Source organism: Diabrotica virgifera, chromosome 8, assembly GCF_917563875.1.
Source record: "Diabrotica virgifera virgifera chromosome 8, PGI_DIABVI_V3a".
Classification (NCBI taxonomy): Eukaryota; Metazoa; Arthropoda; class Insecta; order Coleoptera; family Chrysomelidae; genus Diabrotica; species Diabrotica virgifera.
Genome location: NC_065450.1, coordinates 47,656,629 through 47,675,804, shown reverse-complemented (window position 1 = coordinate 47,675,804; position 19,176 = coordinate 47,656,629). Strand labels below are relative to the sequence as shown.

Sequence of the window (19,176 nt, the reverse complement as noted above, 5' to 3'; positions counted from 1 at the left end):
TCGGCTGCAGGAAACATAAAGGTTATTAATCTAGATGTCCATACTACTCAAAAAATTTGGTTTTCGCCTGGAGGGGGATGTGTCACGAGAACAATTTTATTTCTCTGGACTATACGCTCAAAATAAAGTTGGGCCCTTTTTTTGTAACAAAATCGTAAAAATCAACCCCTCATCAGCTTCCCAAATTAAATTATCTATTACCGCTTCACAAGTTACTGAAATTATGCATTATTTCTATGATCTGTAAGTTTCATCGGTTCAAAGTGCTTATTCTTGAAAATGCTGTCCTTAAAAGGGATTGAACGAGTCACTAATCACAAGTGTATGCAAATTTTGTATAGCCAAATTTAACCAATTTTTGTCTTGCAGGAAAACAAAAGAAGCCAAAATATTCAAAAAAGCAAAATCTACATTTTTTAATTCTTTCAGATTTTTGGTTTCACTAATAGATTTTAAGGGATTTTCGAAAAACAAAGAATTTTTTCAAAATTAAAAAAAAATTATTTTAACCGTTTTTTTTTTCAAAAATCATCACTTTGAACAGCTGAAATTTAAGGATCATATAAACAATATACAGGGTGGACTGAAGAAAAGAGTCCACCTTGATATTTGGCAGTAGTTATTAGATTTTAAGAAAATGCCGAAACAGGTCGGTGTTTATTTTTATATTGCAATTTTTTGCCATATATTTCATACTAGTGACGTCGTCTATCTAAGCGTGTTGACGTAATCGATGATTTTTTTAAATGGGAATAGCAGTCGTATGATAGCTCATTCAAAAGGGTATTGAATTCTCTAAGCAGTAATATAAGCAATAATTTATTGAATTCAAAATACAATACATAATTTACTGCTGTCAGATATCACAAAAAAAATGTTTGTTTCACAAATAAACATTGCTTTTAGCTTAAATTAAATGTTCAACCTTCCAAGAGGCAGGTGGAAGGCGGGAGCTGGCTTGAACATTGAATTTAAGCGAAAAGCAAAGTTTATTTGTTAAATATACATTTTTTTGTGTTTTCTGACAACAGTAAAATGTATTCTAAATAAAATAAATTACATACATTCTTCTTTTTTCTCAATTAATTTATTTAAAAAAATGTTTTTGGACACCCTGTATAAATAATTATGTTAATGTTTATACTAGTGAATAGAGAATTGAATACCCTTTCAAATGAGCTACAAAAATACCCCTATTCCCATTTAAAAAAATCATCGATTACGTCATCACGCCCAGATGGATGATGTCACTAGTACGAAACATATATCAAAAAATTGCAATCTAAAAATAAAAATCGACCTGTTTCGGCATATTCTTACAATCTAATAACTATTGCCAAATATCGAGGTGGACTCTTTCCTTTGGCTCACCCTGTGTAACTAACGTAACTTGTGAAGCGGTAATGATTAATTTCATTTGGGATGCTAGTGAGGGGGTGATTTTTACAATTTTTTTACCAAAAAAATAGGGGCCAACTTTATTTGGTTCGAAACTTGCTTACTTTTGACGCTAAAAACTTTTTTAAAAAACAAAAATAAGTCATTTTTAAACACTTTAAAAACGTTGGGATTGGTTTTTACCGAAAAGTGCTTTATTCTTTGGTTATTTTACGTTGAAATATTGGATTTGAAATTTGACGAATAAGAACCTACTTTTTATTAGCTACAACTCTTTGCTTTTTTATAAGCTATATTTTTGCTAAGAAATTTTTTTCGATGAAACACTTACTTTTTGAGTTATTGGCGAGAAAACGTCTAACACGTAGATTTTGTTACCAAAAAATGAACATTTTTACTCGCAAATAACTTGAAAAGTATTGACTTAGTGAAAAACCTTATATAGAGCAAAGGTTGCTTAGAATTACTAATTTTATACAATTCCTGACTTATTTTGAACGTATGTTTTTGCATCCCCGAGAAGGGGTGAAAGTCATCACCTGGGCAAAAGCACAAATTGGTACAATATCACTTTTTTCTTTGACATGTTACCTATGTGTATGCCAAATTTCATATCAATGCAAGCGGTTCTTTAAAATTTAAAGCAAAAATCGTGAGTGAATGGACTAAAAGTAAAGTTTATTTATATCGTTAAAGGTATAATTTGCATTTTGCAAAACAGAAATTAAAATACATGCCTTACCCAACGAATAAACATACATACATTTTTTGTTTCTCTACTTTTCATGTGTCAACGTCCTCTCCCCGAAGACACGAAGACAGCCTTGCAGTTTCTCCCATGCGTCGTCGTCTCGGTACCTTTGCAATCAGCCACACTCCTGCCTCTGGCCCACAGACTATCGCGAGATCTCCTCGATAACGCTTCTTGACGCTCGCTATTTTTTTAATCATTATTATTATATTTTGAAAAGCCAGCTTTCCTGCACATACAATTCAGTTTCGTACCATCATCGAGATAATAAACTAACAACCGGTGTCACATTATTGCTATAAACAATGACCTCAACTACAATGCGTTTCTATGAGCTCATTTTCCTCATTATTTGTATGTTTTCAAGTGCCGATAGTGTCACAAACAGGGGCAACATTTCGAGAAGCTTTGATGGCTGTGATTTGAGTGTGAACTGTATCAGAAAATGTTGTCCTGTTGGTTACAGCTACGTGGGAAAACCAAGAAAGTGCCGAGTAAATAATTCGAGTGAACCATTCATAGCTCCGGTATACAACAAAACCTTTTTTGTGGGAACTGTTGATCAAACTGCAAAGTTTAGAATTACAGATATAACGTGCCTTTTATTTAGATTACAAAATGATAACCCTAAGGATTTTTACTATCTTCAAGAGGACGGAAAACTGTTCGTTCCCAGCTATAATCGGTCTTATCCCAACAACGAATACTGCATAGATGAAGTTTATACTTTATCTGCTTTTCTGTGTTTTCCGGAACAAGATGTTACGGAACCACCAAGAACACCTTTGCAGAAGAGTAATTCAGCAGGTAAATAATAATAATAATAATAATAATATACGTTTATTCAAATCAATAGTTATTACAATAATTTACAATTTCAGTTTACTTAAAATAACATAAACGTAAAAAATGTCTTAAAAGCATAAACATGCTTGTTGACTTAATTTGTCTAATAAATTAAATTGTTGATTTAAGTTTGTAAATTTCTATTATAATGTAGTATAATCAAAATACAGGTTTTGAATTCACTGTTGACAAAACAAATTCAGAAAAAATATTCCAAAAATATTTCGATAGAATTTTCATCTTGGGCAACTTTTTACCTTTGCTTTTGACATTTAGGCACCGCCCGGCATTTACTATGCGTCAATTCGCATAATCATAACCACCTGTAACGCCTTATGTTAGTAAGTTAGTTGTCTTTGTCATAAAACCTTTTCTTCTCTTGTTTAAATTTGCCAAATTATTGTCAGTAATTATCGACTACTAACTTAGTCGAATGTTGTTTGTATCACAATGCTTTTCATGTTCTCCTGGATGTTCTTCTTCTTCTTCTTCTTCTGGCATCATAACCCTGGATGGGTCTTTGCCTGTCTGGCTATGTCCTTTCATCCAGGTCTCTCTTGGGCCCTACTCCTTCATTGTCTTATATTCATGGTTTTCAAGTCGTCTTCCACGTCATCCAACCATCTCGTCCTGGACCTTCCTTTTTTCCGCCTTCCTACCGGCTTCCACTATAACATCTTCTTTGTCGTTTTCATGTCTTCTTGTCGCTGAACATGTCCCAGCCATGAGAGTCTTCGACTTTTCACAAATCTTACAATGCCATACCCTTCATTCCGTTCATTAACCTCGTCGTTTCTCCTGATTCTCCATGTGCCGCCTTCCTCTTGCGCAGGGCCATATACTTTTCTCAGTATCTTTCTCTCGAATGTCCTGAGTTGGGCTTCATCTTTTTTCGTCATTACCCAGGTTTCACAACCATAGGTTACTACGGATCTAATCAAAGTTCTGTATATAGTCATTTTGGTTCTTTTGTCTAATAATTTCGATGTCATCAATCTTTTATTAGCATAGTATGTACGATTTCCACTGAAAATACTGCATTAATATCGCTACTTACGGAATTCTTCTGATTGATTTCTGTGCCCAGATATGTGGCATCCACACGTTCAATAGTATAGTTGTCTATTGTTAAATTATTTTTAATCTCAGGTGTTCTTTTGACAGTCATGTACTTAGTTTTTGTTTCGTTTATTTTAAGCCCTCTTTTTTGTGCTTCAGGATCAATTTCCTTGAACGTCTCCATTAGTCGTGTCTTGCTTCTACTAATAATGGCGACATCGCCTGCGTATGCAGTAATTTGTACTGTTTTGGTGTTTATATGTCCGGTTACGTTGGTTTTTCTGATGACTGCTTCAAGAACTAGGTTGAACAGCGTGGTTGAAAGTGTGTCTCCCTGTCTCACCCCCATGTTGATGTCAAACAGGGGAGAATGTTCTCCATCTACTCTAACTGCGGTTTTTGAACCCTGCAACGTCATTTTTATGAGGCTGATATATTTTTTTGGTATACCTAGATTTCGGAGGTCTTCCAGTATTTTGTCTCTTTTCACACTATCAAAAGCTTGTTTAAAGTCTATATACATATTATATAGTTCTATGTCGTACTCCTATGCTTTCTCTTGTATTGTTCTTAGTATGAATATGTTTTCTGTAGTGGCTCTATTTGGTCTGAATCCATTTTGATAATCACCAATTATATTTCGGAGTATTCTGACAATCTAGTGTAGATAGTGCCAGAAAGGATTTTGTATATTACATTTAGCAATGTAATTGGTCTGTAGTTCTGGCATTCCCTCTTATCTCCTTTTTCATGTCCTTTTTTATAAATTGGCTATATAAAACCAACTGCCCATTCATCCGGCATTTGCTCCTTGGTCCATACCAACTTTATCAGGTAATGGATTCTTCTCCAGAGTTCGGGTCTTCCATATTTCAACAATTCTGCCGAAACTCCATCCGTTCCTGGCGCTTTACTGTTTTTTAGTTTCTTTATTATTTCAACTACTTCTTCATAACTCGGATTTTCAATGTGCTGCTCCGCCGTAAAATATTATATTGTCTCGTTTTGGTCATTTCCATTGTCTGCATTTAGGTTTTCCTCAAAGTATTCTTTCCATCTCATTATAATTTTTTGTTTCTCTGTTAGTAGTTCTCCGTCCTTGTCTTTGAAAATTGTCAATTTTGGTCTAAATGACTTGTTTGCTTTCTTTTATTCTTTTATAGAATTTTCTGCTCTCGTGTCTGTTATTATGTTCTAGGATTTCTTGTACTTGTTTTTCAAAGCCTCTCTTTTTTTTTTTCTTCTGCATATTCTGGTCGCTTGTATTCTCTTTTCGTTATAAATTTCTCTGCTATTTCTTCTGTTTCTTTAAAGTTGGTTAAGCCTAGCTTGCCTTTTTCCTCTACCGCAGTTCTGCATTCATCATGATACCATTACGCATTTCTTTGCCTTTTGCCTATTCCGACAGTTTCCTCTGCAGATTCAGTTATTATTGGTTTTAATTGTCTCCATTCTTCCTCTGTAGTATCTTCCTCTCTGATTCCGTTGAGTTTTATTTGGAGAGTATTTTGATACTCTTGTAAGAATTTAATATTCACCAGTGGCGCGCATACGGGTAATATAAGCCCTCATATTACCCGTATGCACGCCAATGGTGAATATTAAATTCTTAATTGTATGTCAAAAAATGTGCAATAACTACTTAAAACCCACCAAATTTCATTTGCATACCTCAACCGGTTTAAAGCAATAAATAAATCGTCAATTTGGAAGAAAACTTTCAACATCTCGGAAACGAAGCATTTGCAGACATATCGTTGATAAAGCAAACTGCCATTATTTTTTTATGCAGAATTATCCCTTAAAGTTTGCCAATTATTATTTAAAAATACGCTGTATTGATGAAAAACATGGCTAGTTGTTAAAGTACCTAACTTTTTATTATCCAACATAAGCGAATGAATCGAAAAACAAAATGTTGAAAAAACATGAGGCTATAGTTGGATTTTAATTTCAGTATTTTATAAATGCTAGAATATTCCACAGGGTGATGCGAACTTTGAGAAAAAAAAAGAATGTTTGTGTACTTTGTACGCACGTAAGAAGATATTCTTATATTACATAATAGGTAATTTAAACGAAGTAAATATACTTAAAAGGTTATTTGTACTTATTTTATTTAAAAATCAAACTAACTTTCTTATCTACCACTTTCAAAAAAGAAGAATATCTTCAAAAATTATATAATAATATACTTACAATCATACAATCTATATAAAAAAATAAAAAAATAATAACTTGCTTGGGGCTTGAACCCACTTCACGTCTACCGCGCCGTACGAAAGTTGACGCCATTTCAAACTGCACCAAACTCTCGTATACGTCATGTGGAATATACACAAACTAAACGTTTACACCATAAATTTATATGAATTTAATAAAATTATTAGTTTGATTTTTGTCGAAATAAAATACAACAAAATATAGAGTAAGAAAACGATATATGAGATGAAGATTTGTAGAAAGTTTGTTCGTAATCAGATTATGTAAATTAAAGCATTGCCTACTAATAGGTAACTACATTATTTTGTTTACATTTTCCAAATAGATAGGTATTGAAACTATTAGGTATTTCCAACTGAAACATTTAGAATTACGTACCTGCGGCTTTTCAAAACTATTTAAAAAGTCACTATAATTATAAATTTGATTTTATTTCTGTCCACACATCAATAAAAACTAATATTATACAATATTTTTGTTTACCGATAACCTCCATATTGAACAATTATTGACAGATCATTTCAAAATTTCAACACCCAATCAGAGCCCGTATAACGTCTAATACCATACTGTCGGTGTGCGCATGCGCGCGGATCAATCAAATTTTACCCTCAATCGATTCGCCGCTAAAGAAGAATATCTTCAAAAAGTAAAGTACGGTGATGATACTTTTCAATAGTGACAAAATGCATTGTGTTCCATTTAAAATTACTGAGAAAATAATGTACTTGCGTTTTGACTCACCCTGTATTCGATATAAAGAGAATTAGAAATATCAACCATTTTTAAAAATTTTGAGAGTCAACAAAAAATCATGGCATTAATAAACCATTGCTGTTATGCTTATTTTTATTTATACAGTGAGTTGAACTTGTTACGATTTTCATAGAAAATTGGTTATAACTCTGTAAATACCCTGTATAACATAACAAACCTTTATATTTTTGTGATGGAGAAGTTAAGAAGATTTCGAACATAAAATAAAATACAGTGTGTTCCATTTAAAAAAAACATAAGTTGGGTCTGCCACTATGTCATCGAACACCCTGTAACATCTAATTTTGTAATATTAAGCTTAAAGTTGGCTACAATTTTTGTTATTAAGTTTTATTGCTATCTAGCTAGTACTATAGCGGTTCTACTGAGCTTTATCACATATATTATGTATTATATATGGGTCATATGATTATATACATATGGGTCAGTGTTGAGAATCAAAAAGGGACAGATTTATGTGTTAAATAAAATTAATGTTAAAGCGTATACATCGTACGGCTTCTTCTTCTTCTTAACGTGCCCTATCAAGTCCCCTTGACGTTGGCAATTAACATGGTGAAACTGTCTCTGTCTCGAGCTATTCTAAATAGGTGTTCTGCTTTTCTTTATTCCTATCCACTTCCGGATATTTTTCAACCAAGAGGCCTGCTTTCTGCCAATTCCTGTGCGTCCTTCGATTTTACCCATCATAATAAGTTGAAGAATATTATACCGGTCTCCCCTTACTACGTGTCCAAAATAGTCCAGCTTTCTATATTTGATGTTATCAAGCAGCTCGCGGGCAGCATTTGCTCTCTTAAGGACTGCCACATTTGTCAGCATAGCCGTCCATGGTATTTTCAGTATACGTCTGTGCAGCCACATTTCAAAGGCCTCCAAACGATTAATGGTGGATATTTTTAATGTCCATGCTTCGACACCATACAACAGGACTGACCAAATGTAACATTTAATCATGCGCTTTCGAAGTTGAAGTTGCAAGTTAACATTACAGAAGAATGGCCTCATTTTTAAAAATGTCGTGCGGGCTATTTCGATTCTACATTTTATCTCTTTATCTGGATCTAGTTGTTCAGTAATATGGCAACCAAGATATTTAAAACTGGGTACTCTTTGAATTATATGACCATCAACATAAATATATACGTGAATCTTGATGGGCCAAACGGCTAAATACCATGTATTTTGTTTTTGAACAGTTTATGTTTAGGCCAAACTCTCTTCCCACTGCGTCAATGGCATTTAAAAGGTGTTGTAATCCATTAATATCATCACTTAAAATAACTGTATCGTCTGCATATCTGATTGTATTTATCAGTATTTATCAGAATTACTTATAAATTATGGATTTCCATCTCTTCATCTTCTTTTGTGCCATATTCGTTGTCCATGTCCGGCCCTATTGTAATGACTACAGATTGACAAAATTCTGCAATCAACAAAGTTCATCAACAGTCCATTCATTTTTATTCATCCATTTTTATTATTTCGTCCTCAACGAAGACTCAGGGAATCCCCCTGTCTTATCCCATTTGAAGTATTTCTAGATGTATCTCTCTTGCCTACAATAAATGGATAACGTCCTTTAATTTGACCCTGTCAAATACTTTTTAAGGTCCACGAAACATAGGTAAATATGCCGGTTTTCTGTATTCTAATAATTTCTCTTGAACTTGCCTCATTATAAATATAGCGTCGGTGCATGATGTTTCCGACCTAAAACCTTGTTGAAATGTTCATTGAAAACCTTGGTGATTAAAAACTATTGTTATTATTTTTTTAAACCATCATGATTTTAATAATTTTTCTGATATTTATATATCTAAACCGTGCATCTTTATCAACTATTTCAAAGTCTTTATCAAAAAGTCTCTGGAAGTGTCCCAAAGTGTTCGCTATTAGAGCTGACAATATGTATATTACAACAGGATATAAAAAAATATCATCATACCTATCAAATAACTTATCACAAGAATTGTCTGGTTGAAACTTCAATCTAACACTGAATATATCAAATCTAAAATTATTATGTCGAAATAGGAGCCTGCACAGTTACATCTGTTTATAAACCACCCTGGAGAGACTTTGTTTTCTCCCCTCCAAAAAATTTCGCTTCTCAAAAAACCAGATTCATTCTCGGGGATTTTAATAGTCATAATGTTCATTGGGGCTACGCTTCAACTGATAAAAATGGAGATCTTGTGGAATCGTGGGCTGAACAAAACAACCTGGCACTGCTGCATGACCCAAAACTGCCATATTCATTCCAAAGCAAAATATGGAAGAAAGGTTACAACCCTGATCTCACCTTCATCAGCATGTCTTTAGAGGACCGTTGCGTCAGAAAGATATATAAGCCTATACCAAAGACACAATATAGGCCCGTGGGAATATCCGTATACAGCGCTATAAAAGCTCCCAAAATCCCTTTTAAAGGAAGGTTTAATTTCAAAAAAGCTAACTGGGAAAAATATACTGATGAATTGGAAACACACGTGAAAAATATAGTCCCGATCCTCAAAAACTCATCAAACTTGTAAAACGAACATCATGTAAACACATACCCAGAGGATGTCAACAACATTACATATCTGGTCTGAGCGATGAAGCAAAAGACATTATGACAAAGTACACCTAAGAATTTAGTAAAGACCCATTTAGCGAAGTTACGGCAGAGATAGGGGAGAGACTGCAGCAAATACTAAGCGCCTCCAGACAAGAACGGTGGAGCGAGACTTTAAGTAAAATGTATATGACGCACAGTAGTAAGCAGGCTTGGAATATGATCAAAAAACTTAATGGTGATCCCACAGAGGTGAAAGAGCCATGTGCAATAACGCCAAATCAGATAGCCCACCAACTGCTTCTGAATGGCAAAACAAACAATCGTTGCAAAACGCCAAAGATTATAAGAACTCAATACCAGGAAACAACTCTCTTGCGAAACCCTTATCATCGAAGAGCTTAAAAATGGTATTGACTGTATGAAAAATGGAAAATTCCCTGGGGTGGACGAAATCCTAACAGAGCAGATAAAACACTTCGGGCAAAAAGCGAGACAATGGGTGCTCGATCTATTAAACATCTGTCACTCTACCTACCAGATTCCACAAATATGGCGTAAATCAAACGTAGTAGCCCTTCTGAAACCTGGTAAAGACCCTGAACTACCGAGTAGCTACCGTCCGATATCTCTTCTATGTCATTTATATAAATTGTATGAACGCCTCATTTTGAACCGCATCCAGGAAACATTAGACGCAAAACTAATCCCACAACAAGCAGGCTTCAGACCAGGTAAATCATGCACAGGCCTAGTGCTGAACCTAACAGAGCACACAGAGGAGGGATTTGAGCAGAGGGAGATAGTGGAAGTAGTCTTGATAGACCTGACAGCGGCATATGATACGATAAACCACAGAATCTTGCTAACTAAGATCTATAACACTGTGCTTGACTATGACCTGGTAAATATCATTAGATCACTGTTGTGTAACAGACGCTTCTACGTTGTGCTAAATGGAAAGAAGAGCAGATGGAGAACCCAAAAAAATGGCCTACCTCAAGGAAGCGTTCTGGCTCCGTCCCTATTTAACATCTACACCAACGACCAACCAATGCGCCCTCGGTGTGAGAGTTTTGTGTACGCTGACGATCTTGGTATCGCCGTAAAGGGGAAAACACTTGCACAAGTAGAGTCGACAATGGAAGAGGCTTTAAACATGATGTCAACTTACTACAAACAAAACTCATTAAAGCCAAACCCTACTAAAACAAAAGTATGTGCATTCCACCTCAACAACCATCTGGCACATGTAAAACTGAATGTTTCTTGGGAGGGACAACGCTTGGAACATACTGATAGGCCCAAATATCTTGGAGTGATACTAGACCGGTCACTAACGTATAAATTCCACTGTCAGAGCACAAGGCAAAAAGTTTCTACGAGAAACAACCTTCTCCGGAAACTTGTAGGGAGCAAGTGGGGTGCAAACCCCAAGGTCTTAAAGTCAAAGTCGAGACCTTATGATTCTCAACAGGGGAATATGCTTGTCCCGTCTGGGGTACATCTAGACACGCCCAACAAGTCACCACGGCGTTAAATGAAACATGCAGAATAATTACCGGTTGTATGAAGCCTACCCCTCTACCATTACTGTACCGGGCAGCTGGATTCGCATCACCAGACGACCGTAGATGCACCTCACAATATGTGGAGAAGTTCAGACAAACTTTCGATGAAAGGCACCAATTATACGGGTTTGACGAACCGCCAGGAATCAGCCGACTTAAATCAAGGAAAATGTTTATGAGAAATGTCAGCGTCGAACCACCCGAACTGTTCCCCCTACATCCAGAACGACCTAATGGAATGAACCTGGACTGGAGAACCTGGCGGACACTCAACCGAATACGCACAGGTGTTGCCCCTGTAAAACAGAACCTTATTAAATGGGACATCAAGACAGATAACGACGCACTTTGTGAATGTAGGGACATATAGAGCGTGGAGCATCTGAGAGTATGCAGACTTTGCCCATCACAGTGCACCCTCGATGATTTATGGCTCGCAAATACAAAGAGTGTAGACGTAGCCCGATATTGGGCAGAAAAACTGTAGTCGGATCCAGACACGAAAAAAGTAAGCTAAAATTATTCCATCAAATTTTATCCAAAATTCAAATAATTATAAATTATGATGAATACAGAAATAAAAATTTCAAACACACAATGAAAAGAAAATATTTTAGTTTCTTGGAAGCAGTGAAGTTAAAAAAAACGTATAAATAGACATTGATTATTCATCAAAAATGTGACATTGTTGGTAAATTTTCTCCGAAAAAAGACCACTCAAACCAAGAAAAAGCTATTAGGTAAATTAATTTATTAGCCATATCACTTATTCTAATAATTTTTCCGTGTATTAAAAATATAATGTTTACTGAAGTATTAGCATACCAGCTATAATTTGAATTAAGCATAATTTTGTAAAAGAAAGAAAAAGGGAGGAGCTACATATTTTCAGAGGCAACATTAGCGGACTAAAAACGCGTTCCAAGATTGCAGCTTTAATTTTTAATATTTTGTCGAGATATCTGACACGTATATTCATAATATAGTAAAGAATGGCGGTACAGAGCCCAATTTGGGAAATAATGTTAATGTGTGGAAATTAATCTATAATTAAATAAAAAATATAACCAATAGACTAACAAATAAAATGGACAGTTATCAGCCAGTTGAACAAGCAGGTTTCAGAAAAGGGTTTAGTACCATAGATCATCTCCTCACTATGAAAATATTGATAGAGAAGGCAAATGAATACAACCTAGATTTATGTTTAGCCTTTGTAGACTATGAAAAAGCGTTCGATAGTGTCAAGATATGGGCGATAGAAAAAGCTCTAAATAACAGCAGAATAGACTCCAGGTACAGGCAACTCTTACATAACATATATAAAATAGCAACTATGACAGTCGAATGGGAAAATAAAACAAAAAAAAACTAATCCCATAGAAATACGTAGAGACGTAAGACAAGGAGATGTAATATCAGCGACCTTAGAAACTACCGACCCATTAGCTTGCTGTCACAAGTATAATATAACCTATTTATAAGAGTTATTACCAACAGACTAGGAAGTAAGTTGGAGTTTTATCAGCCAAAAGAGCAAGCAGGTTTTAGAGCAGGATATGCCACGAATGATCATTTACAATTAATTAAAAACTTAATAGAAAAGAGTGTTGAATATAACAAGCCATTAGTCCTGATATTTGTTGACTACGAAAAAGCTTTTGACACCATCAGTCATCAAAAATGCTAAAAGCCTTAACAGAGTGTCGTACAGATCATCGCTATATAAACATGATTAAATACATCTATCAAAATGCGAGAGCAAGCGTGAAACGCAGATAAAAAGACCAACGCATTTAAAATAAAACGGGGAGTGCGACAGGGAGACACAATTTCGCCAAAATTGTTTACAACATTATTAGAGCATATGTTTAAGAACGCAAATCTGAGTGAAAAACAAATTAATATCAACGGAGAAATACTTAGTCGAATTTAAATTACTAATGATACTACTCTACATTGAAATTTGTTTGAATAGTTCAGAAGTCTTTCAGTGTAGTTTGCTATTTTCCCATTCTTCTTAAAAATTAAGATAACAGGACAATAGGACCCACTATGTACAACCTTTGGGTATTTTTGAGAATATATAGATATCTTCGTCAGTACCTACTAGGTATCTAGGGATAACTTCCCACGTAATAATCAACAGCTCTACCGTTTGAGCTACTCGACCCTTAAACCAACAAACTTTAAAATGAGTTTTACAGTGCATAGTAGTGTAGGAAACAGAGGTTGAACCTCGCAAAATGGACACAAGTCCGGCTTTATTTTATTTTCTGGTATATGTATAAAGAGGTGCTTATTATGAGACTAACTTTTTCTTAAAAAATTTCGCCCCGGAACCCCCCTTCTCATCACTTTAAAGGGGGTAATTTGTGGTTTTTGCGAAACGTAGCACTTCCTGTACGTTTTGCAAAAAATTACTTAATAGTAAAAAGAAGAGGAATATATTTCCTACTATTTATTTCCCGACAGCATATGTCTATCACCCACCGTTTAGCGAGGGTGGCGTCGCAAAGTTGACAAATTTTTAAAAAATATGTTTTTAAAAAAAATATTTTTCCTAACTCTAATGAAATTTAAGAAGAAACCCTGCGGCAATTAATCACAAATAAGAGGCTGATTTTTTGGTATAGGTTTTATTTAAGGAAAATTGCAAATTTTTTAATTACAGGGTGTTACATTTTAAAAAACCCCTTTTTATACCATCTGAACCGCCTATACTAGAGTAAAAAAACTTTCAGCGATTATCCATGTACTAGTGTTATTTACAAATTTGTATAATGCACCCCGATATTTCCCCGAAACCACCCCAAAAAAATAAGAATTAATAAATAAAATAATCAAAAATTGATTTTCGGCCACTACTGTGGCTTTAGGGTACAAAGAAAATAGAATAGGCCATAATGTGTAGCAGAGAGTGTGTTCTTTTATTTTCTATAAGGACGTATGCATAAAATGAATAGGTGACGAAAAAAAAACAAAAACTGGAGCCCGCCAAAACATTTCTGAGATTTACGGCGCCACTGTGCCGTAACGGTTGCTTATACGAAAAAAATGCGTAGGAATGCTTATTTGTAGAGAAAATAGTGCTTTTAATTATTTGTAAGTTTTGTTTAAAAAAATGCATAGGTAATGAGAAAATCGTCAAAACATGTTCTCCAAGGGATAGGGGTAGTTTCTGCAGTTTATTTTCAAGGATAGGGGTAGTTTCCGCAGAAATGTTGCAATAATCATATATATTTATGAAAAACCCTATTGATTGAGCATATGTCCATAGGGGTCAAAAAGCAAAAAAAAAATTTTGGCTACAGGGGTTGCATTAAGGAATCTATTTTGGTGTCCATGCATGGGTAATAAGAAGTGCACAAAATGATATAAATATGAATCATTTTAATAAAGAACATGGTGTGTGAAGGACTCCAAGAAAATCACTTTCTTCATTAATTCTCCTTTTTTTGGGTGGTTCTGGAAGAAAAATGGGGGCGCATTATAGAAATTTGTAAATAACACCAGTACATGGATAATCGCTGAAAGTTTTTTTACTCTAGCATAGGCGGTACAGATGGTATAAAAAGGGGTTTTTCAAAACGTAACACCCTGTAATTAAAAAACGGGCAATTGCCCTTAAATGAAACCTATACCAAAAAATCAGTCACTTCTATGTGATTAATCTCTCTAGGGTTTCTTCTTAATTTTCGTAACAGTTGGGGAAAAAATTTTTTTAACATCTTTTTTAAAAACTTGTTAACTTTGGGGCGCCATTCCCGCTAAACGGTGGGTGATAGACATATGCTGTCGGGAAATAAATAGTAGAAAATATAGTCCTCTTCATTTTACTATTACGTAAATTTTCTTGCAAAAGGTACAGGAAGGGCTACGTTTCGCAAAAACCACAAATTACCTACTTTAAAGGGATAAAAAGGGGGGTTCCGGGGCGAAATGTTTTAAAAAAAAGTTAGTCTTATAATAAGCACCCCTTGATATACCAGAAAAAAAATAAAACCGGACTTGTGTTCATTTTGTGAGGTTCAACCTCTGTTTCCTACACTATTATAGGTCGACAATATTTAGCTTATTGTATAGCCTATTACATGAGACTTAGTTAGATAAACTATCTGATTTTTTTTAATGGTAAATTGGCTTCTATGATTGTTTTTCGTTTATTTTTATTATTATATTTCATTTTTGTTTTATTTTTGGCTTCGAATATGTCTCTACAATAATATTATTTTTTACATTATCACTTTAAATAATTGACGTCTTTAATGTATACACTATTTATTACTTTATTATTTTTATCAAACAAAATAAATGCTACCAGCATATCCTTTAAAACAAGTGAAAGTAGTATATAACTTAAACAGTTGGTAAATACTTTGAGTTAAAAGTAGAATAATTGCCTGAAAAATTTACTGACGCATGCTAAATTATACAGCGTTTCCTAAATCTTTGTCACTATTATTTTTTAAATAAATTAACAGTAATAAATCATGTTTATTAACAATCAGATATCATTATTTTATATGTCTCATAAATTTTAAAAAATCCATTTTTAATTTTTAATTTTTTTTATTTTTCTTTAACACATTACTGAAACACTACTGAGATTCATGCCGGGTTGCAATTTCTAAACTGCCTTTGAAAAACTTATATTTCCATCCAGGGCTATAGAAAAATTGACTCCCTTAAAACCACAGGGGGTAAATTTGTCTTCTTTTTCTTCTTTTTCGGTTTTTTCCCTTTATGAGTTCGCCGTTTTCGTCCTCCGCGAAACTCTATTCCTCCAGTCCAGTGGCGTGCTGGAACTTTTCAAGCGGCGGCTGCCCGGTGATTTTATAGAAAAGCGGCCTCCCATCCTCATTCTACTTTCTATTATCAGGATTTTTTATTCGTTATTTATAAAACAAAAATACAGAAATATAAATTATTTTTAAATCAAACATAAAACTATTCGTAGTATTTTCAAAAATACCACATACATTCCATTTTTTTCAGTACTTTTGAAAAAATCTTGGACTCAATACTCCAAAAATCACTGAAAAAAATCGAGTTCTGAACTCGATACTTAATATAGTTACGGTTTTATTTGATTTTTCCAAAAATACTCCAAAAAATACTTAAAATACTTCAATACTCCAAAAAAATTCAATTTGGTTTTCAATACTCCAAAAAAGACATGGAGTTCTGAACTCGATACATACCTACTTAATATCTTTACGGTTTTACTATTTTTTCAAATATTCTAAAAAATATATGATAATATGTGGTATTTTTGAAAAGGTGGTGGAACTATCTTTAAAATGAGGTATCACTCAACCCCCCTCACAAATAAATTTGACTTGTTTTTGCATAGATTTTCTCGCGAAGATAAATACAGATTTATTCTTAGTACTTAATAATAGTTGAATTAGTTAGCAAATATGAAAAAAACGAATATTGTGAATTTTTGTTTTCTGTGCCAAAGGTTAATGAAAAACTCTTGTAAAAATGGCATGTGAACAAAATATTTACTGGAGTAATTAACAAAAGAATCAATTTAGTATACTAGTTATTGGCAGGAATGTCAACAATATAATAAATTGAGCGAAAACAACCAAAAATAAAATATTACGCTAAAAATAGTCCCAGCCCTAATCATAACAGTTTACTTGGATATTAATGTGTGTTTATCATACACTAATGTGGGTGCTATTTTCACTATTAATTAATTAACATTGATTCTTTTTTCTTATGGGAACCAGTAATCCATCAACCTGACATTTTTTTGAAAGCCGGTAGTTAATCGTTGTATAACGTTTTTTATTTTATTTCCAGAAATAAACTTTTCGTTTATGTATATCTAAATCATTTGCTGTTTTAGTCAGAAAATCTGACAATTTTTACAGGAATTAAGAACACAAAATGTTATTCTGAAAATATCAGTTAAAAGTGGGAATTTTTGGGAATTTTTATTTCGCAGCTAATTTGTTTATAATAATTAAAAACGTAAAGATAATAACGTAAAGTTTTTAATTGTTTAAAGTACTAAATTTCATTAACTACAACCAGAGACAGTTTTGGTTTTCCAAATTTTTGGTTTTCCCCTCCACACGGTACGACATCTTCAGCTCATTTTTTCAACACTCACAGACAACGGACTTTGTTTAATCTGTTTTAAAATTTAAAATATTATGCAGATCCCCACAGAAAGTTGAGGGCTAATGTGTAAAAATAAAACTACAACGAATTATGGAATATTTCACAATATTTAAAATATTCTGAAAATCTACGAGGCTCAGGATGTTCCACCCATATGTCCCACGAAAAGGTGGATAAGAAAAAATTATTAAAGGCAAAAAACTAAGACGAGAAAACTTTGTGTTAACGTCTGCATACGTTTTTTAAAGATTTCCTTGCCATATTTTCTAAGGTTATAATTTTAAGAAAATGTTTAAAAAATGGCGAATTTAATACAAATTTAATACAATTATTTTTACACTAAAATGGTTAAAATTATTTAAATAAAGATCCCACATGCATACCTATACTTACGATTAATAATATTGAAAATAAACGTGATTTGGATAACTAGGGTTATGTATAAAAACTAAGTCGAAAGGAATGTAAAAATTATCAACAAAGATATGAAACATTATCAAGTAAAAGTGCAAAATAAAACACTGGTTACCCCAGAGAAGTTTGAACCATTTAACTGAATGTATTGACTGATTGTAGGGGAGCAAAGTATGCTAAATTTGCAGTCACTCGCACTCAAGCGTTATGGGGACCTATTGGGTTGTGATTATTAGGTCCTAAAACCAAAAAAAGTTAAGTAAAATTTTCCATTTTAGTGGAGACTTTCCATTTTTTGATTTAATTTTCAACAATGGTTTTTTCCGATTATAGCGCCATCTATACATAATTCGAAAAAATGTCACGAATAAAAGTTGCTTATTTTAACGTAAAGAATCCAAATCTGCAATAAAAATGTGGGGGTCCCATTTAAGATTTTAAAGTAACCCCCAACCCACCTCCGTGGGGTGTCGTGTTTAATACCATTCGATAGATTTATCAAAAACATTTTGAAAGTGCATTTTGCAATTTTTCGATCTGATGTTCATCTTGCGAAATATCGTGGGGTTTGTATTAAAATTTTAAATTTACCCCCCAACCCTCTCCATGGGGGTCATGTTTAGTACCATTCGATAGATTTTGGAAAAATATTGAAGACGTATTTTTTAGTTTTTCGATCTGACGTTCACTTCGCGAAATATTCGCTTTTTTTGTGAAACTTTTTGACTCACCCATTTCTTTACGCCCCGCTCAAATCGTCAAATTTTTGAAATATACACTCTTTTGCATGTAAATAACTTACCTTATCTTAATCTGACAATTTTGAGTATTTTTAAGGATAGATTTTTTTTTCGGGCCCTCCTTAACGAACTTCCCAGTGTTAAGAGCCTATATATGGTAGAGGTGCATTTGCAGGGTACGAGGTTTCTCCCCATATGATAATCTGACGCGCTCGAGTAACTGCAAAAATCCGCACTTGGGCTCCCCTACCATGAGGCATCAACTTAAATAAATGCCAGGCATTATAAAAATGTTTGGACATAAAAAAGAATTTTCTTGTGCATATTAAATAACCGTAATTTCATTATTTTATTTATTATGTTATTACAAAAAATTATGTTTGGGATACACAATTTAAATATATTTTAAAGTACGTAATTAATAAATCGAGCTGAAATTTGCGTTTGGGAGCAATTACAAAAGTGTACATTAATTTTTACAAAAGTTATAAATAATTAGGTAGTCATGTAGTCCCTATTTTGCAGTTTTTTCAGCCAGAAGATAATTTAAAAAATGTTAGGAAACACCATTTTGAAGCTTTTTCTATCTTTAACCAGATAAAATGTTTATTTATAAAAAATTTATAAAATTTAATTATAGGTACGCTTCTTCTTCTTAAATCAGGTGAGACTCGTTAGTCTCTGGTAATTGGT

General features: G+C 33.6%; 1 protein-coding gene across 16 annotated transcripts in view; it reads left to right on the top strand.

Annotated features, from left to right (window-relative positions):
* LOC126889954 (G-protein coupled receptor Mth2-like) overlaps positions 1 to 19,176 on the top strand; it is a 595,837-nt gene that overhangs the window by 444,168 nt on the left and 132,493 nt on the right. The window contains exon 1 of one of the 16 annotated variants that reach the window (XM_050658723.1): positions 2,370 to 2,956. The exons of the other annotated variants lie outside the window; for them this stretch is intronic. Coding sequence (XP_050514680.1) covers positions 2,455 to 2,956 — 502 coding nt within the window. The 5' untranslated portion in view covers positions 2,370 to 2,454. Of the gene's footprint in view, positions 1 to 2,369; positions 2,957 to 19,176 lie in introns of those variants that run through there. 16 annotated transcript variants of the gene reach the window in all.